The sequence below is a fragment of the Primulina eburnea genome, chromosome 11 (genome assembly GCF_022965805.1).
Source record: "Primulina eburnea isolate SZY01 chromosome 11, ASM2296580v1, whole genome shotgun sequence".
Taxonomy (NCBI): domain Eukaryota; kingdom Viridiplantae; phylum Streptophyta; class Magnoliopsida; order Lamiales; family Gesneriaceae; genus Primulina; species Primulina eburnea.
Genome location: NC_133111.1, coordinates 10,587,351 through 10,612,415, shown reverse-complemented (window position 1 = coordinate 10,612,415; position 25,065 = coordinate 10,587,351). Strand labels below are relative to the sequence as shown.

The following is a 25,065-nucleotide window of genomic DNA, read 5'->3' as shown; positions in this document are numbered from 1 at the left end:
AGTAAAATGATGATAGAGAGTCATGACCAACTTATTAGATTTATGTTTTGATATTTTACATTGTCGATAATTATTTGGTAATTATTAAAGTGTCCATATTTGTTGCTCGTTCCTACCCCTTTAAATTGTATCACAATATGCCATAAAATGTAATGTAAATATCATATTTAGTAGGAGATCAATATTTGAAGAAGGTGAGCCTAGATCCTCAAGAGTTTTGAAAATCGAAAACATGTAAAATATTGAAAACTTATGTGATATTGGATTTGCATCCCTAGCATTTATCTGTGTTTTGGACATGGATCTGTGTCTGGTCTCACAGATCAAATAGATCTCGATCACCTATCATATTTTATTATTTATAATGCATGTGATATATTATAAATAATCAATAATAACAAGAATATATGAATCCAGCCAAAATACAAACAAAGGTGACACAGTTCTAAAATTAAACGATGAAAAAAATTCAAAATTAAAATTAATCTTTGTAAATAAGATTCGAAATTTATATCAAGCTCATAAAAAAGAAAATAAAGTTGTTTAATATTTTCTTGTCTCCCATCAACACTGGTTGCATGATAAATCCTACTAGCGATTAGTGTCTTGCTCATATTATTGAGGATGTCTGGACGTCGGAAATCTACGACTTCTACTAACAAACTTGATGCGAATTACATAGAATTAGCATGATTTCGTATTATATTATCGAGGGATCTCATGACGACTATACACTAAGATTCGACATTGATGGGCCGGACTTGACATGTAAAGAGAAACATCATATTATTGGGTTGTCATTAAACGTGATGCAAATTACGCGGGGGTTGAAAGAAGTTGCAAATAAACTCTACCTATTGAAAATTGTGATTGTCTTATGTTATTCGGATCATTATTTAACAATTGGGCTTTGTGTACTTACTAAAAAATATGATTTTCTATTTTCATCAGACTGGTGGTGAAAATGTTAAAATAGTGAAGGTAATTCATAAAACAAAATTCCATATTTTATTTCTTATAAAATATTTTAAAATAGTCAGTAACGTTTATCTTTTTGTTTCATTTTCAGAATATTTATGATGTCATTGCGAAATCCTTCATATGATATACTCAATCAAAACAAACTAGCCGAACCAAACTATAATGACTCGATAAGGAATTTTAAATTCAGAGAAATTAGTGTATGTGCTTATTAAGGGTCCTCCAAAGAGGCAGTTGTCGATGTCACTGTTTAGGAATTGACCAAGCTTGACAAATGATGGGATTATGACTTGCAAACTAAGAGTGATATGCTAGCTTTTATGTCAAACGAATTGCAGATACAATTTGAGGATGTTGTAAATGTTGCTGATATTTATTCACCTACATGAGTTGTACGATGTACAAACACTGTCCATTAAGTCACACAGCTCTCAAATAGCTCATAGCCACATACATGCGAGATGGGACTTCAAGTCATAAGCATGATGTAAGAATGATTGAGCTCATCAAAAAGCTAGTGGTCCTTGACCTTGTCATCCCAAGCGAGTTGTCCACGAACATACTACTGTTGTCACTGTCAGTCTCGTTAGAAAGGTTTGTGGTGAAATTCAATATGAATAAGATAGAGATTGGTCTTGAAGAGCTAGTCAATATGATTACTACATATGAAGCCGCCATTAAAAAATAAAACATGTTGTTTTCTTAGTGGGCTGGTCATCTGGGACGCAGAAAAGCACAAAAGGAAGGAAAATAAGCGTTATGCCCCTTCGAAGAAAAACAATCCTAAAAAGAAGTAAGCTCTAAGTGCTGCTAAATGGCACACAAAGCCCAAAAAGTCAAAATGTGTTTGCTTCCAACGCAAAAAGCATGGACAATGGAAGCACAACTGCAAAGAAAATACAACCCGAAAGAGTTCTAGCAGAGATATGTTTTATATTGAAGTAAATATCTTAATTAGCTCAACTTCTTGTGTATTAGATACTGGATGTCGTTTTCACCTCTGCAACAATTTGCATATAATGACAATAATTAGGAGGCTAAGGGATGACGAGACCTTCTTAACGATGAGTAATGGAGCTAGGTTGTTGTGAAGACATATGAGATGTTTATTTAATATTAAACAATAATATTAAGTTATTTTTTAGAGATGTTTTAATTGTTCCCAATTTTGTTTAAAAATTTATTTCCATTTCTGTATTTGATAAAAATGAATTTTCTTATTCTTTTGCTAAAGGTATTTGCAATATTTACAAGAAAGAATGTTTAATGGAATAGATAAATTAGAAAACGATATCTATAACTTTAAAATAAAAGATATTCCACCTAACATTACCCAAGTTAGCACGATTTCAATAACAAACAAAAGAAAACAAGATAGCATAAATCAATCACACTAGTGATACGCTAGGTTAGGACACATTTTTCAAAGAAAAATACACAAGTTAGTGAGAGATGACATGTTTGATATTATCGTACATAAACTCTCTTGATGCATGTGATTATTTTCTAAAAAACATTGACTGAATCCCCTTTTCTAGTGAAATTAGAACTTGCAGATGATCTATTGGATTTGATCCATATATAGATATGTGTGACCCGTTAATTATTAGCACAAAACATGAGCATTCTTACTTCATTACATTTGCTGATGAATTTTCTAGGTATGAGTATCTGTATTTGATGAAATACAATTATGAAGCATTAGAAAATTTAAAGAAATAGAAAAAAAATTTAGGAAAAAATGTTTAAACATTTCGATCTAATAAAATGGATAACACTTAATTACTGATTTTCAAGACTATCCTAAAAAATGAGATTATTCAAAATGGACTCCTCATGCCACACTACAGTTGAATGGTGTGTCAGAACATCATAATTAAACAATAATGGACATGTTTTGACTTATGATAAGATTCACTGAATATCCGTCATACTTTTTGGGGATTTGCGCTTGAGACTGTGGCTTGTTTTTGAATAACATCTATACAAAGGCACTGGATAAAAAATTAAATGAGATATGGATGAGAAAGTCTCACAAGTAATCTAAGAATATGAGGATGTTCAGCTTATGTAAAACAAGAAGTATGAGAAAAATTAGATTGTAGATTCAGTTTTGCTACTTTGTGGGATATTCAAGATATTCAATTGGATATTACTTCAATGATCTCAAAGAATCAAAAGTGTTTGCTTCAATGAATTTCATCTTCTTGGAGAATAAATTTATATTAGATAGAAATGTGAGATGATAAAATTCGAGGAGATTCGAGAAACACCCAATCATGTAATAGTAGATCCCACGCCCCAACAAAAAAATAAATACATAAATTTTTGTCTAGTGATTTTCTACATTGCCTTTCTCCAATGAATTATTTGTCGTCTTAGCTTAATTAAATGATGCATGAATAAACAATGTATGCAAGGGGGACTTCTCCCGATATTGTTTACTATTTCAAGATGTACAAGAAGCAGCTCCTTGATTGGTTCTGCTTGTGCAACCTGTAATTAAATTAACTAGCCATAGATATTTTCCAAGAAAACAAGGTGTCATGCCGATGATGTTTAGTCAGTTCGGCTCTCATATACAGTGGATTAGTAGTCGTGGCAATCGCTCCGACGACCACGACCACAAAGAAAGAGACTGGGACAGGACCAAGTTTGAGGACAGCATATTTATCGAAGATGTTAAGGTCAAGCAGGGAACGCTAGAGCTTGTAAACATGTGTTTTGAAGCAAGAAAATATCAAGGATTGTCGAGTTTCGGCGCCAATGACTTGCTAGCAGAGATCATATCGCCCGCTCAAATATTCTAAATTTACATTTCATGTGTAATTATTTCTAGAAACTAATTTTGCCTTGAAAAAGCACAATTCAGATTGGAAGATCATTACACCAAGATTGCTCCCTGAACTCATAAAACAGACCTCTAGAGTCACAAAGTTGGTGGATCAACGTGTTGCATTAATCTACAGAAATGGTGATAACAATTTGATGGCCATGTGTTGAATGTTTAATAATTCAATTTTATTGGCAACTTCAAAATTCATCCAGAACTCAATTTTTTTGAAAGATTCAGAAATCAACAATTTGCATTAAACAAACATTTTCCCTCGTCCATGGTTGTTTTCTCCAACACGAAACATTAAATAAATCAAGTACAAGGAAAGAAAGAGTACGTATACAAACAAAACTCAACTATATATGTTAGTCGATTAATGCGACTAAAATATCCAAGATTGAAACAGCTTGCTAACCAAAACTCTCGATCGTAGCTTTTCGGGTATATATATGTACAAACAATTAAAATGAAAAAATCAAACATGATAACAATGCACGCTTAAGATAGCTGAGAGGCGCATATTAAACTAATATGGGCCCATGCGGCACATCGTTGTCAAAGTCCATGGAACTCTTGGCGTACCTGGCGGAGAAATTCCGAGACTGGAATTCGTCTTCCTCCTCGAAATGGCCATTCCCCTCGTCGAAATTCATGGCGTAACTCAACGGATCGTACCGGAAATTCGTCTGCCTGCCGTTCCCCCTATTGAAACGTCGGATGAAAGTCTTCCATCTCGGGCCCGCAACGATCTCCGACCACTCGCGAATCTTTTTCAAAGCGCCCAAACCACGGGTCCATATCGAGCTTCTCCCTTCATTCTCGGCCGTACGTATCTTCTGCCACCACGTCAATCGCGCGGCGGAGTGGGAGGGGTTTCCGCCGGCGGATTTGTCGAAACACGGGAGGAAGAAGCAGCAGCCGCGACGCTTGTGAAAGAGATCGTCGGGTGCGTCGTTGATCGGCTTCGCGTTTTGGCGCGAAGAGTCGGGATCCTCCATTGATTGGTGATGGATTGAATTGAATATACAGTTGCATTTATATAGGATGTGTGGAGGCCGTTTTCCAGGGAATAACGGCTCCAGGCATTGGGTGAGAGGTGCTATTGTCATATCGCGATAGCATAATGCGATTTATGTGAAACTCTGGCCATAAATCATTTATGAAGTCGTATGAATACAAACTGCTAACTGCATAAGTTTCTTAAAATATTAATAAAATAATATATTCTTGATTTTTTTTTATTTTATAAATTAAGCTTATTTAATTTTTATGTTGAAAAGTACAAGTCTCAACAACTTTGTTTAAGTGTGTCAATTCGGGTGGATTGAGTAGGATTGAGCAATAGTACTATTCAAAAATTGGTCAACCCAAACTCTCGACCCGAACCTGAACCCGAATCAACCCGATCAACCCGTATAACCCGATCTTGAATTTTTTTAAAGAAAATTAAATAAAACTCAAATAATAATAATAATACTTTAATTTAAACACATAATAACAAAATCTTCCTCATATATATGATTTAAATTTGAAAGTCTAATCGTAGAAAAATAAAATATATTTACTAAATCAAATAAACAATTATTTAAAAAATAAAAAATGTACAAAATAAATATTAAATTATGAAAATTTATGATATAAATATATAATACATATTTTTCCAGACATAAAATATATAAAAAAATGTATGCAATATTTATTAATTATATATTTTTTTAAAAAAAATTAAATTTTCGGGCTGACGACCCGAACCCAGCTCAACCCGATTATTATTTTTGGGTCAGCTATCGGGTCCAACCCGATCTGACCCGAACCCGAAAATCCAAACTCAAACCTTATTTTTTTCGGGTTAAACCGTGTCGGGGTGATGAGTCGTCTGATTTTGACACTCCTAACTTTGTCTAATATCAGAAAACACGAGGTTCAAAAAGCGCACATATTTTTTTGCTTTTTTGAACTTGTACAAAAGATGCTGAAACCGGTAAATCCAAGACGAACCCTTGATTTGTATCTTTATAAAATTTTATCCATTTTCAATTTATGTTGAATTTAAGCTATGATTTTCATTCAAATGATCATATTTTACCATTCTTACACTCATACCTAACTAATTTGTATGTTAAATTCATATTGTTAGAAATAATAGTTTATTCTAAAAATTCTAATCCAATTGTGTTTTCTACAAATATGCTATAAAGTTTAGATCAAATAAACAAATTATTACTCTTATACTTGTTATTTTGGGGTAGTTAATGATTTATATTTTAATAAGCCATAGCTTAGTTAGCTCTATATTCTAATATATATATATATATATATATATATATATATATATATATATATATATATATATATATATATATATATATATATATATATAGAACAAAATCTTGTATGAACGGTGATGTAGCCAAACAAACAGGAGAATAAGATATGCCAAAGTTTGTTTAACGTTTGGGGGTGCTGGGGTGATCTTACAAACAATTTTTTTGAGTTGTTTCCTACGTGACAATGCAAAACCAGTGGCGTCGTAAGTTTTCCTATATAGACACTACGACGTTCAAGTCAATGATTGCTCGGTGAACTTAAGAGAAAATAGAATGATATTTTGTAAAATGAGAGTGCACTTTGAAAATGTGAATGCAATTTATAAATGTTTTAAGAGCTTCACGGACTTGAAACTTTATGTGAGCCCATGTCTTCTAGGGCGGCCCCATTCTAAGCCGCCTCAAATAACTGGGTTGGTAGAGAGTACGAGTTTCAAGAGAGTCCGATTCGCAAAGGCCCCCATTAGGAGTTAAGACAGTGGAGTTTCACAAGGACTCCGGATACCTATTATTATAAAATTGGCCAACAGGGTTGGCGCATCATATTTTCACTTTTGTCATTTCTCCATTTGAAACTCGCAGTTTTTTTGGAAAAAATAATTCGAGCAATTCGAAAGTTTGGAAAGCATCAAGCAATTAGAGTATGTGTCCAACGAGACAATATGTAGTTTGAGCTTTATTGACTTTTATGTATAAACAGTTTATATTTTAATAATATTTTACAGTTTTATCCAACTATGACATTTATTTTATCTGTATACTCATGTAATCTACATAGATAAAATATTTGAATATGGAAATACTACCATTAGGTCTGTCTCTCAACGTAAGATCATGAAACTCATTAGAAAGTATGATGTATATTCTAAATATGTTTCTAGTCAAATCATCCACAAAAAATAAGGATAAATGTCGCTTGAACTTGATACTAGCATCTGTGATATAAATATTATTATCGGGGTGGGGGCCCTATAGCCCTTAGTATATATAATCGAATGTTTCATTAGTAAGAGCATGAATGTGTCAATTCATACAAATATGTGATCGTTTGATGATGCACTGAACAATCCTCCCTTGAGCTATCCAAGTTGTTATTACTTATCGAGTGGAATAGTCTACGGTTATGGCTGTACATCATTAGTCCTTTGATCCAGGACAACGTAGAGGCTCTACGTAGTAACATGTAAAGATCCGTTTATCGACTCTAATGAGGGTCACCAGGTGGTGAGGTTGGGTGTAGTCTCAAAATATATAGAAGCAAATGCATTGTAGTTGGAGACTCGCTGTTTGCCTACGATTGAAGATATCATATTTGATCTGATTAGTTAATAGTGCAAGGAATACCTGGCCAGAGAAAAAATGTGTTTTAGGGAAATGTGTTTTCCTAATTGCACATATGATGTCACTATTATTACTCAAAGATATATCACATCGTTATTAAATTCATATGAAACTCTCGATATATCATTGGTTGCAGATTCGAACAAAATATATGAGTTGAAGGAACCATATTGTACGTTAACCATAATTTAAGGTTCTTGCAAACACTATCAATGATACCCAAGAGATCATGAGACGATGCTACTAGATGCTCTTACCATGATCCGATGGGTGTAATTGGGCTTGAGCTCTGACATTCTTGATCAAGAGGTCGATGAAAAGAATAAGCTGATTAGGATAAACTCGAATAAGAATAAATGTTATTCTAAATCATACGAGTCGTAAACTCATAGCTAGTTGTATCCCTGAACCATTGAGGGTCACACAAGTACCAGATTCTATGTTCCCGTTGAGATAGTCAAATTCAAAGAGTTGAGTTTGACGATAAAAATAATTGATTTTAAAGGAGTTTATAAGTGGATTCCATGTATTAGAAGTCGTGGAAATTAGCTCAACTATTAAGTGAGGAAGACAGAACTGTCTGTTTTGATGAAGGAGTTCACAAAACTTGTTGCTGCCAAAAATGGATCAGAAGGAATTTTGATCTTCAAAATTTTCAATTTTCATTATATGAACAAGATTTGTACCACCGATACATCGACGTTGTCTGATATTCGATCATCGAATCTGATAATTAAATAATAATGTTAGTAGTGGTGACTTCTATATGTACATGATTCTCATGGAATATTCTAGAAGAGTTTAGAATTGATTAATTAATTTAGTAACAATTAATTAAAAAAATTAAATTATTGTTATTTAATTTTATATATGTGTCGACACATCTACATATATATATATGTATGTATGCTATGTGGTTATTAAATTTTACATATGTGTCTATACATGTACATATATGTATTATCAAGAGTTGATTTGTATGATATATAAAACATGAGATTTTTAATTGATGAATGAAAATCGGTATCCTAATGGGATTAGGATTATGATCCCTAATATGAGCGGGATTCCCGATGGGATCGGCAATAAAACTAATAAATATTTCATTGAGACTGATATGAGATCATATAAGTTTTTACACACAAATTTTGGCATACAAATTTTATCCTCCAAAATTTTTATTCCCACTCCTCCACATAGAAAAATCGGCCACCTTGAATTTTCACAAGAAAAATTTCACGATCACTTCCAGAATTACATCGCTGCAGGATCTTTGAAACTCCGGCGATCTAGTCTCAATGCAAAATTGTTTAAGATCTCTAGTGCGATCTAAACAAAAAATCCAGTCTTCGATCGTTGACTTGATTATGCAATCAAATGAGGAAGAACCGTTTGTAGATATTTACAAAAAGGACCAACTCCGCTAATCTTCGATTAGTTTAGTGTCCAGCGTTAAATACACAAAAGTAAATAAAACACTCTTTGAATGTTATAAATCATACGATGTCCAAGGAATATTTTGAGTGTCGAAACTAAAATTTTTAAACTTTCGCTGCGCCTTGGGTTCGATAAAACAATACTCATTAAGTATTTTATTTCTATCCGAGTTTTAAATTCAAGAAAATCACAGCCTCTGAAAAATATTTTTTGAAACTAAAAAAATAAAAAAATTTGCAGCTGCTTGAAACTGTTCTGGCAGTGCGCTCAGGCAGGCACTGCCCGTTTGGGGCAATGGTGCATGCCGAGTTTTAAAGTCCTGCCGTGAAACGGGCTGCCTGAACTGTTCGTGCAGTATGGGTACATATGATGGTGCATGGGCAAGGAATCTCGGGCAGCCCTGCATTAAGAGACTCTCTTTTTGGGGTCCCTGTGCAATTTTATGATTTTTCAACATTTTTTGTCAAAATTGATATTTTATGAAAAGTAATCAAATTAACCATCAAAATAAATTTTTATTAAACAATTGAATTTTCTCAAAAAATAAATAATTAGAATTAGATTTTAATTATTTATAATAAAATGTGTTTTATGATAAGTTTAATTAATTAAAGTTAAATAAAAATGTTTGTTTAACTTATTAGTTATGACGAGTAGTGATAATTTACAATATACTTAATTTGTTCATAATATATGATATTATGGATTTATTATAATATTTGATATTATAAGGTAAAAGGATCATCAAGAGCCATGACCAATTTTCTAGATGTATGTTATGATAGTTTACATGTTATATTTTTAATTATTTGATAATTATTTAGAGTGAGCTTGATTTATGGCTCATTTCCACCTCCTAAATTTGTATCTCAATGAGCTATGAAAAATTTATTTAAATATTATATTTAATGAGAAAATTTGAAGATGGTGGATTCAGATCCTCATTAATTTTTAAGAACAAACATATGCAAAATATTAGAAACTTATATAATATTACATTTGCACCCCTGCATTTACCTAGGTTTTGGACATATATCCATACATGATTCATATGGATCAATTAGATCTCGGTTATCGATTATCTTTTATTATTTTGAATACATGTGATTCATTATAAATAATCAGTACGTGTATTGTAATTAATATAATAACAGGAGTTGTATGAATCCAGCAAACATGCAAATAAGCATTACACAAGATTTTAAAATTAATGATGAGACAAATTTTCAAAATTAAAATATATCATCCATGATAAGATTCAAAATTTAAATCAAGCTCATTAAAGAAAAATTAAAAGATAGTTTAATATTTCAAGTCTTCCATCAACCGTGGTCGCATGATGATCGCTATCCGCGCTCAGACATTGGCATATATAATTGGGGAGGTCTGGACACCGGAAAGTTGTGACTTCTACTGACATGCTTGATGTAAATTATGTGAAACTCCCAGGACTTCGGTCTAGATAATTTGGGATTTCATGACGGCCGCCCACTAAGCTTCAATATTGATGTGATGGGCTTGACATGTAAAGATAAATGGCACCATATTAGTGGGCCATTATCAAACGTTAGGAAAAACTACGTAAGAGTTGCAAGGTGTTGCAATTAGGCTCTACCTTTTGAAAATAACAATTTGCCAAGAAAATTTGGATCACAATTTAGCAATTGGGCCTTGTGTACTTACTAAGAAAATTTGATTCCCGTTTTTCATCATAGGGTGATGAAAATGTCAAATTAGTAGGAGGAAATTCATTAAAATAAAATTCCATATTTTATGTCTTACAAAATATTTTAAAATAGTTAGTAACGTTTATTCTGTTTCCACTTCAGTATATTTACGATGTCGTCACAAAATCCTCTATATGTGATACCCGATCAAAACAAGCTAACTAGACCAAATTACCTAGACTGGCTGAGGAATTTGAAAATTGTTTTAAATTCCGATAAAATAGCATATGTGCTCAATAAAGCTCCTCCGAAAGAGGGTGCTACCAATTCCCCTCGATCCACGAGCATGGTGTGAAGATGATTAGGCCATGTTTGCTCACCAAAAAGCCCAATCATCTTTAGGCCATGCTAATGCACCGCAACCACATCTCGCATGCGTAAGTGATTAGCTCCTTGACGGTAGCATGCCTAAGAGGCCGTGTTTTCTCACCAAAAAGTTCCTTGAGATGCAAATGAATGTCAGCAGCACTCTTTGCATCCTCAAAACGCCTCTACAGCTCATCATTCATAGAAGCCTTCATATAACACTTGGCTTTCAAGTCATTGTCACACAAATCCTTGTAAGTCTGAAATTCCTCAGGAGTGCAGCTAGTCAGAGCCTCAACAAGGGGTGACTCAGTTATTGTATATGCTATCCTTTCCGAATTCAAGACGATTTTCAGGTTTCTTAGCCAAGTGAGGTAATTAGGTCCGGTTAATATATGTTTTTCGAGTATTGCAGATAATGGATTGCGAATCGAAGACAATGTTAATTTTGTACTGAAAAGTAAAACAGATAAATGTTAATGACTATTTTAAAATATTTAATAAGATATAAATATTGTTTCGCTCCCACTGTTTTGACATATGTCTCTACCCTCTAGTGAAAATGGGAAACTCCTTTCCTCAGTAGGTACGCAAGGTCCAATTAGTGAATTATGATCCTGAATAATATCAGCCAATCACAATTCCTAAAAGGTAGTTTCCAATTGCATCTCCATGCAACCCTCTACGTATACTTTTGTCTCACATTTGATTAGGACCCAATAATATGACGTTGTTCATCTTTACGTGTCAAGCCTTACCCATCGATGTTTAACCTTAATGGACGGTCGCCATGAGTTCCCTCAATAATATGAGCCGAAATCATGGGAGTTCCACGTAGTTCACATCACCATGTCAATGGATGTCACAGCTTTCCTGCACCAAGGGCTCCCCCAATAATATGAGCCGAGCCCCGATCACGAGTAGCGTTCATCATGCACCCATTGTCGATGGAAGACATGGAAATTATAAACAGCTTTATAATTCTCTTTTTCGGGCTTAATATTAATTTTGAATCTAATTCAAAATGAGGGTTTTTAATTTTGAAAGGTCTCATCATTAATTTATTTAAAAGCTCGTCATGTTTGATCTTATGTTTGCCGGATTCATGCAACTTTGTTATTATCATAATAATAACGTACATACTCATTATTTATATCATATCATACATATAGTATAAACAATAAACAAAACAAGGATGATCAATCGCTCCAATACTAATGGCCTCGTGTGAGCTAAATACGGGCCTAGGTCCAATCCTAAGGAAATGCATGGGATGCAAATGCAACTATTACATTAGCCTCCAATATTTACAAGTCTTCGATCTTCATACTCATCAAGGCCACCATCTTCCAATCTTGATCTTCCATCACTAATATTTACAAACAAATATCCATGGCAAATAGGGATACATCTCATGGGGTGGGAACGGGCCTATAAACTAAGCTCACTTTATAAATTGATAATTATTACAATCACTCAACACAAAATATCCTAGCATACACCTAGCAACTTGGGTTTGGGCTTTTGATCATCCTTCATGCAAAATATCACATATCATACACCATCAATTAATTATCACAATAACTAAGTGATCCAATATTATATATCTTTATCCAATCACTAACCGCCACGATTATAAACTAAATTAACAAAGTATACAAACTTCTTTGTCTAATTTCTAATTAATTTATTTATAACCGAATTTCTTGTAAATCATAATTTACTATAAATAATTAAAGTCCAACTTCAATTACTTATTTCATAAGAAAATATATACAAATTTTGTGAATTTAAACTTAAGGGCCCAAAAAATCATTTTTCACCAAAAACATTTTGGCTCATTTAAATTCACAAATTGTATTAGCCTATCTAATTACCCAACAACTTCAATGGACCATGATACTTTGATACTTCAAAACACTTTTTGAAACCCTAGTCGTCATCACCGTCGCCGGAGCTCCGTCGCCGGATTCCGACCAACTTACCAATTTTTTTTTAAATTTAAAACATGGGGCTGTTCGGACAGCCCAAGGGAGTTGCCCTTGCTGCCCGTTTCGGGCAGCCCGAGGTGCCCGAAAGGGGCAGCAACATACTACCCGAAATGTGCCCCAAATATGGCCTCGATTTTGTTGCAACAAATCATCTCATGCGGTTAGAAATCGACCTCAATATAATATTATGTATATGCTACAGAAAATAGTTTCTATAGCTCTTGATACCACTTGAAAGGAGATCAGGTACGGTGCCCGAATGCGCAACAGGAAGTCTCAAAATAATTTTTCAAGGGCAAAAATCGAACACCTCAATCCTATAATGTGTAGCAAATACGAAAAACACAAAATGTCATACATAGGGTGTTTTAAAGAAATATACCTATCAATCTCTCAAGATTGATGTTGGCTCCAACTTAGTTGTCAAACAACTAAGCTCTTGAATGGATGACTCAATCTACAAGCCTCCTTGTTCTTGAACTCTTTCCTTCAAAATTAGGTCCACCACTAATAAAGTAGAACCACTATAATTTTGCACTAGAAAAATTAGAGTACTTTTCATTGAGAAGAATAATCTTTCCTCAACAAAAATGAAGAAAAAATGAAGGAGAATAAGCTTAAAATTTCAGCCAAGACACCTTGGGAGAGAAGGAGGAAGACTTTTCTTGGTTGTGTAAAAAGTGATAAAGTAAAGTTCAAAGGCATGCATGTTTTTAACTCAAAAGTTGGCTTCCAACCTTTCATCTTCCCATGCATGCTTTTAACTTAGGCTTATAACAATTACAAGGTCCATGGACTTTTATTTAAATGTCTCAAACACATTTGAGACCATTTATATTTTACTTGATTTTACTCAAACCCACTAGTTTAATAATTATTTCTAATTGGGATCTACAAGGCCAACACTTGATTTAATTTAATTATTTAGAATCTACTAGGCCCACTAGTGTTTAATTAATTCAACACTTGAATTAATTTAATTTAGTTCATAATAATGTTTATGAAAATCACAATTTTCAAATACATTATTTATTTGGCCAACCTTTTAATTTAGGAACACTTCCACAAATTAAAAGTTATATTCCGCTTATAGACGTCATACTTCTATTTTTCCTTACGCTTATAAACACATTTATAAGCCGTTCAACACATTGAAATATTTTACTTCTCAACGACATTTAGAAAGCTAGTACTTGTGTGACCCTCAATGGTTCATTGATACAACTAGCATTGGGTTCACATCTCCATGTGATTCGGGACTAAACATGTCCTTATATGAGCATACCCCAATTGCTCCAATCTTACTTATCAACTCCTTGATAATAAGAACGTCAGAACTCGAGTCTGATAGTACCCAACCAATCATGTTAAACGCCTAACAGCATCGCTTACATGATTCCCTAGGTATCAAATGATAGTGCCTGCAAGAACCATTCAATTATGGTTAGCGTACAGTACAGTCCCTTTATCTCATATATCCCGATCGATTCGACAACCATTGGTATATCGAGAGTTGTCAATGAATCGTTACTATGTGTCATGTCCTAGTTGCATCGATGGTGTAATCTATGAAACCCCTTCATCATTACCACCATATTCTGATCAGATATTTCATACTACATATACATATGATCACATAGGATATCCATACCCGAAGGTAAGCGGTGAATCCCCGACTACAATGCATTGACTCCTATATGTTTCGACAAAACACCCAACCTTGCCACCTGATGACTCCATAAGAGTCGATAAACAATTCAAAGTGTAATGCTAGCACATAGAGTCTCAATGTTGTCCCGGATCATAAGGACTAATGGTGTACAACCATAAACTAGGACGTTTCCACTCGATAAATGAGAACCACTTGAAAAGTCCTTTATGAAGGGTTGTTCAGTGCACTCTACAAGGAGCACATATCTGCATGTTCGGGCATCACAATGTCCCCTACCAATGAAACATGGTACTCACATCGCAGATACTAGTCTCAAACTCGAGCGGCCTATATCCTTCTTAGCGGCGGCTGAATCGACTAGGAACTGTTTAGAATATACAGTATTCCAAATATGAGTTTCATGATACTCATCATATGAGCATCTCATATTCTTTCTACTATTTGTATATTCAAGGACTTTATCTATGCAACTAGTATGAGTATACAGATAAAGATGTGCCAAAACAATAATATAAAATATTATTAAAATAAAATTGTTTATACGTAGAGTTTAAACATGAACCCTCGGCCAACACTTGGCTCGACGGGCACCTACTCTAACATTTACGTTAAAAGATTTTCAAGACTATTTATTTATGCTTTTGAGTGGTTTTTGAGAGGATGATATTTTTCAACTTTACTACTTTCTATGTGGTAAAACGTTAAACGATTTCATGTTTTGACTATTTCCTTTGATTTTCAAATACTAGTTGGTGGTTTATTTTAAAAAGGGTGAAAATATTTTATATATATATATATATATATATATATATATATATATATACACACATATATATGTGTGATTCGGCCGAAACTAGTAGGTTTTAAAAGAAAAAAACTTTCTAGTACGGTTTGAGCAAAATGATTAGTAGACGTTTCAATTAACTTCGTGAAGGAAAACGCCATTAATAGATTTTGGATTCCAAAGTCATAGATCACATATCAAGGAACTATGTTCACTGTTTATGAGATGAGAGATTCGTAGAAGATTGTGGAATGAAGTTGATAAACGCATCCCTTCCTTACCCAGAGTCCAATGGACAGGCAGAAACATCAAACAATTTTGATAAAAATCTTAAAAAATATATTATGGAAAAAAACCCTAGGAACTAGACAAGGTTATTGTCAGAAACGTTGTGGGAATATAGGACATCTAAAATAACTGACAATGGGGTAATCCCCTTTGCCATCACGTTTGGCCATGATGCAGTTTTACCATTAGAAATCATGGTGTCATCAATGCAAGTGGCAAAAAGGAATGAACTCGCCCCTGAACAGTACGGCTGAGGCGATGATCATGGTGTTAGAAGAAGTAGATGAACTGAGAATCCAAAAATATAATGCCTTGTTGTTACAGAAGCAGAAAGTGGCAAGGATATACAATAGGAGAATCAACAAGAAGATCTTCCAAGAAGGAGAGATCGAGTGGAAAACCATATCACTCTTGGGAATGAAGAAGATGGATTTGGGAAAATGGTCCACAAACTGGGAAGGACCATTTAAGGTATATAAAGTCTTGGAAGGAAATGCATATTGGCTATCGAGTTTAGATGACGAACCACATAAAATATTTATAAATGACAATTATTTAAAGTCATAATTTCCAAGTATGAGAGAAGAAAACGAACGAAAGAGTGAGTAAAAATATCATAGATGATTTTATACAGCAGAGGGTTGGCTTTATGACCACTTTAGCAGATGTTTCTTGTTTTGTTATCATTTCCTGAATATATAAAATATTGTAGATAAAGTGGGCTCTACATCCACGTTTGAAAATCAGTGTATTGTGTGAACAAAGACCTCACTCGAAGAGCGATTTTACATGTGGGGCGTCAGTCATAGGGCCACTTTTGCATATATCTTTGTTTGATGTAAATGTTTTGATCATTTGATATATCATTGATAAAGTATGCTATATTGCCACTTTTATAAATTGGTTGTATGTTTTTGGTATAAAAGTAATCTTACTGTTGGAAACTAAATTCTTGAGTTTGACAAAACACAAATCAAACGATCAAATCAACTAATACATGAAAGCAAATTCGGCAGCTGGACATTCAACTGAAATCAGTTGACACAAACTGATCAGTTGAGAACAGATCAGTTAAAACATTCAGCCGAAAACATTAAAGCTTCTCAACTGAAGATACCTCGGGAAAGATCATTCAACAGACAAAAAGACATATCAGACAGCAACTGAATATGGAAAGCCGCACTGCATAGAACAACGTATTTCGGCTATTGAGATTAATACGCCGTCGTACAATAAATGATGAAGCGGCAATCGAGAACATTGTCCAAGAAATGATAAGGTGGCAATCAACGGATACGAGAATTCAAAATTACCGTTGAAAGATAAGTCTATAAATATGACTAAAGAGCAGTTGACAAGACACACGATTGACCAATCTCAAACTTGCCATTACTCCGTCAAAATCTCAGCTCACACTTATCAGATCTACTCGTAGCAATCAAGGCTACACATTGAGCAAACTAGCAATCAAGGCTACACATTGAGCAAACTAGTATGCAATATTGCATTATTTATAATTTCAAATTCAAATAAGACATCTCAAGGTACAAAAATTATACATTGGATGCATTTGACAGAATATATCATACATTAACTATTTCAAATTATGGAAATATCCAATTGCATGCATTGGGTGTCAAATATTTCTGATTATTGAGGGTAATATACATGTTTGTTGAGAGTAATTTAATGTTCATTTGAAACTCTTTTGAATCTATCTCTTTTAATTTTTTTTGTGCTATCTTATTTGAATTTTTAAGAAGACAATTCAAGATATATACAATATACATATGGTTTTGGAAGAAGACTACAACGCTTTAATTCTTTCAAATTAAGGTAATTTTGAAATAATATTTATTTGAGATAAAAAAAAATTATGATTAATAAATGGTAAATTAATGTTCATTGGAAAACTTTAGTGATGACTTTTAACACTCAACCAATTTTATTTTTAGAAAAATTAAATAAACTAATTAAATATTGTATTTCTTTTTTAGTAAGTAATTTGGGTAAGAAATTACTTAAAATAGAAAAATTTATTTTTGAATGATTTACCTCATGAGTGATATTGAACATGACAATCATTTGTATTTTAAATTTATTTATACATTTTTAATTGAACTGATTGATATAATCAATGCAAAATTTTTAATATAATTTATGTTTTCAATAGAGTTTAATTTTAATTTGAGTAAAAAAAACATATAATGCATAAACTACATTTGAAATAATATAAAAATTACTTAAATTCAAAATTGAATTAAATAAATTGATATAATTAATGCAAATAATAATTGAAGTCATCATTTATTGTAGTACACACACACACACAGATATATGAATGATGCTAAACATTGCAATCATTTATATTTGAAATTTATTTATACATTTTGTAATAAAAATTAGATATATCATAGTAACACAAAATCATATCACAAATTAAATTGATTGATATAATCAATGATTTTTTTTAATGTAGTTTATGTTTTCAATAGAGATTAGTTTCAATTTAAATAAAAAATATATAATACATAAATTACATTTGAATTAATATAAAAATTAATTAAATTCAAAATTGAATTAAATGAATTGATATAATCGATGCAAAAAATAATTGAAATGGTCATTTATTGTAGTACACATATTTCAATATGCATAATATATATTTCTTTTTTTTAGAAATGACATTTTGGCGGGAAATTACTATTTTTGGCAAAAACTCTGCTTTTAATTATATATAAATGTATAAACCAACCAAAAAAATATGTTATAGCCAAAATAGTATCAAGAAACTCATTACTTAACAGCCAAAAGAATCCGTTTGATAATAAAGTCGTAACATTTCTTTCGCATATATATCACCATATGGTTGAATGATTATTATTTCAACTAAATATCGTAATTTGACTAAAAATTTATTTAAATTATTATATTAACAATAAGTAGGAAAAATATTTTTTTTCTCTCCTAGGGTTTCCTCGGGAAGCCGCCTGTGAGAGTTCTTCCCTACCTTACTGTAGGTTTTCCCTAAAGTTCATGCTAGGCTTAGTCTAGCATCTCTATGGATCCTGACAAAGTTGTACGATTGGTTACTGCCCTCAAGCTGTCTTCATCACCAAACAAAGATCCACCTATAACGTTTGAGGCAGACTCCCTGTTAATAGGAGAGCAGCGTATTGGGAGGTGCCTTGTGGCAAAGGTCTTCTCATCCAAGGCCGTAAACCATGAGGCTTTTGTGAATCAAATTCCACGCATATTACAAGCCACAAAACATATTGAGATAGGAGTCCTGGGAGACAATCTTTTTCTCCTAGATTTCAAATCCATACAGGATAAAAAGCGTGCTCTCTATGGTGGCCCATGGAACTTATTCAGAGATCTGATTATTTTTCGGGAGCCGAGTGGAATGCAAACGCCGAATATGATGTCATTTACGGAGATTTCTATCTGGATTCAATGTTATAATCTCCCACTTATATTCTTGCATAAGGACTTTCTGGAGAAACTGGGCAACCACCTTGGGGTGGTTGAAGAGATTGACACTAAGGAGAATGGTTTTGCTATGGGAAGATACGCTCGTGTTAAGGTACGCATTGATATCTCTAAGCCATTAAAGCAACATATTCGACTTTCTCTTGCTAGTGATGAGGATGAAGTTTTTGTGATTTTTTCCTACGAAAGATTGCCGGATTTTTGCTACAACTGTGGTATTATTGGACACTCCTTCCGGAATTGTGATGTTGATCCTCAGGAAAAGGGAAAGCTCAATTATATTAGTTGGTTGAAAGCAGTACAAAGAGGCGGGGGACGTGTCAAATCCCGACAATCCTCCCCACCGAATACATGGTAACAAGCAATTCTTTACTTCAGGTAGCCCTTCGAGTGATGGAGTAAGAGGAAGTACTTCTAGTGGATTCCTACACAAGAATAAAGAGTTGGTCGTCGTGGCTTGACAAAGTCATGACTTCAAATCTAAAGAAGGTAGCATAACGGCAACCGAAATGATGGGAGTTTCAACACTTCATGGGAAACAGGTTGCTAGTGAACCACATCACAGCCATCACCATTCGGATGTGGAGCAGTTGATTCCACAAACGAGCATTCACAAGGCTCAGCTGATTGTAGAAGTTGTTAGCCCTGATAATCTGATGGATGATCGGGATACAACGAAGGTCCCTAAGCCTAAATCTCAATGTAAAACCCGAGATTTTATACAATCGGGATCATATCAGATTAATATCATATGAATAATTTGAGTATGCTTGGGTAGAGTAATCTTAGATATTATCTAAGATTTGAGTTGATATAGAGATACCAGGATAAAAATCAGGCAAAAGATGATAAAATCCCTAGAATTCGAAATTAATCAGTAGATATATATATGCAAATTTCGAAATTTGTATGGATAAAATATTTAAATTTCGAACAATATCACAGATAGATCACGATTCGAGATAAAAGATTTAAGTCAGATTTCAACGCGATATCACTCGATCCCGATAACAGCCAACCCCTATAAATAGGAGGGCCCTGTATTCGAAAATCACACCTCACAACACACTCAAATTTTCGAAAGTCTCCCCTAGTCTTCTTAGGAATTTTCGAGTACAGCGAAGCGCTGCCGCCCGTCCAGCCAGTGAAGTAGGAATTTCGAAGAACCCTAGTTTTTCAAGAATTTAAGGTAAGTGGGCTGTTTTAAATTTTGGTTTTATGCATATGAAGATTTCGGTTCTTGGTTTTAAAAATTCGGTTGAACACCGTCTACGTTTTTAAATCTTGTTACGTTTTTACATTGGCACTGTGAGAATTCCCTGAAAAATGGGTGGAATTCAAACATATGGCCCTTAACAGTGGGATAGAACTGTTTATGGCCTCGCCCCCTTAGAGGATTAAAACTTAGGGACTGATATCAGTAAACCATGAAAGGTGAAAAATCGCAGTGTTATTATGTTATGAATATGATGTTACGATTATGAAAAGCATGCTATGTTATGATTCGAAATTGTTATAAAATGTTATGTGGTATTCAAATTCCCCCACTTGCTGAGTATTTCCCAAAATACTCACCCCTTACAATCTTCCCCAGATAAATCCGAAGAACAGGTTGAAGAAGAAGAAACTGAACAATTTTGGGGATGGTGAATTTTGTCATTTAGTTTAGTCATGTTATTTCATTTTGAATTTTAGTACTTTTAATTTCATGTAAGACGCTTCCGCATTAGTTATTTCAGTTGTAAATACTTGAGTTTTGAGAAATTATGAAATAAACTGGTTTTCGGTTTATACTGTGCTACGAGGCTGGTTGTTTTTAATTGTGTGATTGATAAACAATACCGGTGTCGACTAACCTCGGTCTCGGGGCGTGACATTTTAGTGGTATCAGAGCCGCCAGGTTCATAATCCGAGTGGGAAAAATCGATTTAAAAAAAAAATCGAATTTCGAAAAAAAAAAAAATTCGGCCAAACAGCCCCTACGCGCGCCGCCACGGTTTTCGCCGATTCCGGCCGCTTCCGGTACCCTTTCTTCGATCGGCGACCAGTTCCAGGATCGTCTCAACAAAACAAACAAAAGCCCTCAAACAATTTTGGATTTCGTGTTCGGGTGAAACCGAAATTTCGAATCTACGGATATGGCGTACGAACCCTAACGCCGAATCTTATTTCGTCCAATTACCATACCAGACCTACTCCGATTTTCAATTAAATTTACCCAAACATTATACGATCCATGGGTAACTTTTCCCAAGAATCAATTTTGAGTTCGGATTGATCAATCGGGAACGCCCAATTTCGAGTGAGTCAACCGATTTCTCGCGAGTTCCGGCCAAATTAAGCAGCTTTCCGACCGATTATGGCCGTGCCACCACCAGTTCCGTGACCCTAACCCCTTCACCGACACACGCCTTTGCTCCGATCATACTCCGGCGAGTCAACCCGGCCGAGTCAACGAGTCAACCCGCCAACATTATCATTCTATTTTCGGAAATTTTCGAACATATATATATATTTCGATACGCTGCTCTATTTGTTCTTGATATTTTATTTTGTCCTATATATGATATTCTGAGCATTTCCTTTTTATTTTTTCAGGAAATGGCTCGTTTTCATGTCACTGCTCGTAAGAAAGTAACCTCGATTACTCATAGGGAGTCAATTCCGTTGGACGATCACCGATATCGCACGCACACTCAGGCTGTTATACGTTCGAACGAATTGGCCCAAAGGAACCATGAGAAGACTATCAAAAGGCTGAGAGATAATAATTTCGAGAGGAAGCAACAAGTGGAAGACTTAACTACCAAACTGGAGGCAGCTAAGAAAAGAATTGACGAGGTCTTCCAAATATTCGAGCTCACTAAGGAGCATAATTCCGAGCTTCGAGACTCGTTAGGCACAACATTGGGTCAAGCCAAGTGGGCTAGGGAAGAAATGGAGAGGCGCACCGTGGAGCTAACTGAAGCACGACTTAAGGGTAAGGAGAGAATTGAAGAGTCCTGGAATGTGATCATGCAATTATCCGAGAATAACCAAAGGCTATCCAAGGAGGTAGACGAAAGGAAAGCAAAGGAGAAGGAGCTCATCCAGCAGGATAAAGAAAACTGCGCGCATGCAAGGAATGAGTTGAATAACGTGATAGGAAAGATTCTGACCCACAGGGAAGAGATTGCTGAGTTGGAATCGGAGAATCAGAGCCTTCAGATACAGCTTGCATAGTTCTTAGACCCAGAGATGCCTGAGGATCCCGAGGAGGAAGAAGCCCCACCTGACATAACCGAGGGAAATGGAGAGATATCATATTAGAGCATCTTAGTGAACCGTTTTTAGTAGTTTATTTCCATTGTCGCTACGTTTTTATCCAGTACATTTATTTCATTAGATTGGTCAAGTACTTTTATTTCATTCAGATTGGTCGTGTTCATTTATTTTCCTGCTTGAGAAATCAATAAAATATTTTATTTGTTCCATTGATTTCAATTTACTTCTACGCAATCTATTGCATAAATCCTACTCGTACAAATTCTTAGAACTTGCGATTATAGGAAATGGTCGGCAGACCCCCAAGACAGAACTGCAACCCGTGTTATGCTAATACCAACCGTGAAGGCGGACAGGAGAACGAGCAAGGGAATGGACCCCCGCCTGCAGTCAACTTAAGCCAAGCTGATCTTATGGCCATAGTCACCATTATGGAAACCACACTGCAAGGGTTGGGAAACCAGAACGCCAATCAGCCACCACCACCTCCACCACCAAATGGAATCAAGTTCCACTATGAATCACTCCGCAAGAATAGATGTCCAACCTTCAGTGGAGTCGCTGACCCTGAAGTTAGACAGAGTTGGCTGAAAAGTGTAGAGACTCAACATCGCCTATTGGAAGTTCCTGAGGCACTGAAAGTGGACGTGACTGTGCCGTTCCTGGAAGATAAAGCTAGGAAAATGGTGGGAAGAAATCTCGCCAGCCATGACAGCTGCAGGACCAATGACTTGGCAGCGATTCCGAGAAGCCTTTCTGAAATAGTATTATCCAGCCGAGGTCAGACTGCAGAAATTGAGTGAGTTTGAAAACCTCACTCAAACTCCGGATATGTCGGTTGTGGAATACACCTCCCAGTTCAATGCCCTTGGATCTTATGCTCCGGCAATCATGGCAGACGAAGTTTTGAAATTGCACCGCTTCAAGAAGGGGTTGAACAGCAGGATCCAATCAGCTCTAGCAGTCTACCAGCCTGCGAATTTTTCAGACCTGATGGGCGCAGCGATCCGAGCTGAAACGGACATCCAGCGCATGGAGAAGGAATATAAGAACAAAAGGCCCATGAATAATCAGTCATCACGCAGCGATCAGACTTTCAAGAAGCCTAACCAGTCCGGTGAACCATCCAAAGGGCCTTCGCCTACCTCAAGCTACCAAGATATTAAGCCTTGCCCAACTTGTCACTTACGACACCTGGGGGAATGCCGAAGAAACATGGGAGTATGCTTCGGATGTGGGAAAGCGGGACACCGAATTGCCGAATGTCCTACTGCCGCCAACCAGGCAGCCGGGCCCAACAAGGAACTGGACCAAATACATGAGCTAACCCCAACAAGCCAAGGGAAGGCAAGCCTAACGCTAGGGTGTTTGATATGACTCAAGAAGAGGCCGACGACGCCAATGAAGTCGTTTCAGGTACCATCCTAATTCAAAAAGTGCCTGATTATGCGTTATTTGATTGTAGTGCTAGGCATTCCTTGGTATCTAAGAGATTTTCTAAGAAACTAAGACTTAAGCCGAATCACTAACTGAACCTTTCGAATAACCACACCGAAAAAGAAGCCACGTGGGAGCTAGAAAAAAGGTTGAGAAACCAATACCCGTACCTCTTCATAGACCAAGTCAACCCAAGTTTCGAGGACGAAACTTCTCATAAGGAGGGAGGAATGTAAAACCCGGGATTTTGTACAATCGGGATCATATCAGATTAATATCATAGGAATAATTTGAGTATGCTTGGGTAGAGTAATCTTAGATATTATCTAAGATTTGAGTTGATATAGAGATACCGGGATAAAAATCAGGCAAAAGATGATAAAATCCCTAGAATTCGAAATTAATCAGTAGATATATATGCAAATTTCGAAATTTGTATGGGATAAAATATTTAAATTTCGAACAATATCACAGATAGATCACGATTCGAGATAAAAGATTTAAGTCAGATTTCAACGCGATATCACTCGATCCCGATAGCAGCCAACCCCTATAAATAGGAGGGCCCTGTATTCGAAAATCACACCTCACAACACACTCAAATTTTCGAAAGTCTCCCCTAGTCTTCTTAGGAATTTTCGAGTACAGCGAAGCGCTGCCGCCGTCCAGCCAGTGAAGTAGGAATTTCGAAGAACCCTAGTTTTTCAATAATTTAAGGTAAGGGGGCCTGTTTTAAATTTTAGTTTTATGCATATGAAGATTTCAGGTTCTTGGTTTTAAAAATTCGGTTGAACACCGTCTACGTTTTTAAATCTTGTTACGTTTTTACGTTGGCACTGTGAGAATTCCCTGAAAATGGGTGGAATTCCAACATATGGCTCTTAACAGTGGGATAGAACTGTTTTATAGCCTCGCCCCCTTAGAGGATTAAAACTTAGGGACTGATATCAGTAAACCATGAAAGGTGAAAAATCGCAGTGTTATTATGTTATGAATATGATGTTACGATTATGAAAAGCATGCTATGTTATGATTCGAAATTGTTATAAAATGTTATGTGGTATTCAAATTCCCCACTTGCTGAGTATTTCCCAAAATACTCACTCCTTACAATCTTCCCCAGATAAATCCGAAGAACAGGTTGAAGAATAAGAAACTGAACAATTTTGGGGATGGTGAATT

At 35.1% G+C, this 25,065-nt stretch overlaps 2 protein-coding genes across 2 annotated transcripts; one reads left to right on the top strand and one right to left on the bottom strand.

The window, feature by feature from the left end:
* Positions 1-4,338: 4,338 nt before the first annotated feature.
* LOC140805386 (uncharacterized) lies at positions 4,339-4,815 on the bottom strand. Its single transcript, XM_073161658.1, has one exon. The coding sequence runs from the start codon at positions 4,813-4,815 to the stop codon at positions 4,339-4,341; it is 477 nt and encodes a 158-aa protein (XP_073017759.1).
* Positions 4,816-18,751: 13,936 nt separating this feature from the next.
* LOC140805385 (uncharacterized) lies at positions 18,752-19,540 on the top strand. The gene has a single exon (XM_073161657.1). It carries the CDS (start codon positions 18,752-18,754, stop codon positions 19,538-19,540), a length of 789 nt encoding a protein of 262 aa, XP_073017758.1.
* The last annotated feature ends 5,525 nt before the right edge of the window (positions 19,541-25,065 follow it).

Coding starts and splice junctions, on each gene's coding strand:
- LOC140805386 (XM_073161658.1), bottom strand. CDS start 4,815: ATGGAGGATCCCGACTCTTCGCGCCAAAACGCGAAGCCGATCAACGAC.
- LOC140805385 (XM_073161657.1), top strand. CDS start 18,752: ATGGATCCTGACAAAGTTGTACGATTGGTTACTGCCCTCAAGCTGTCT.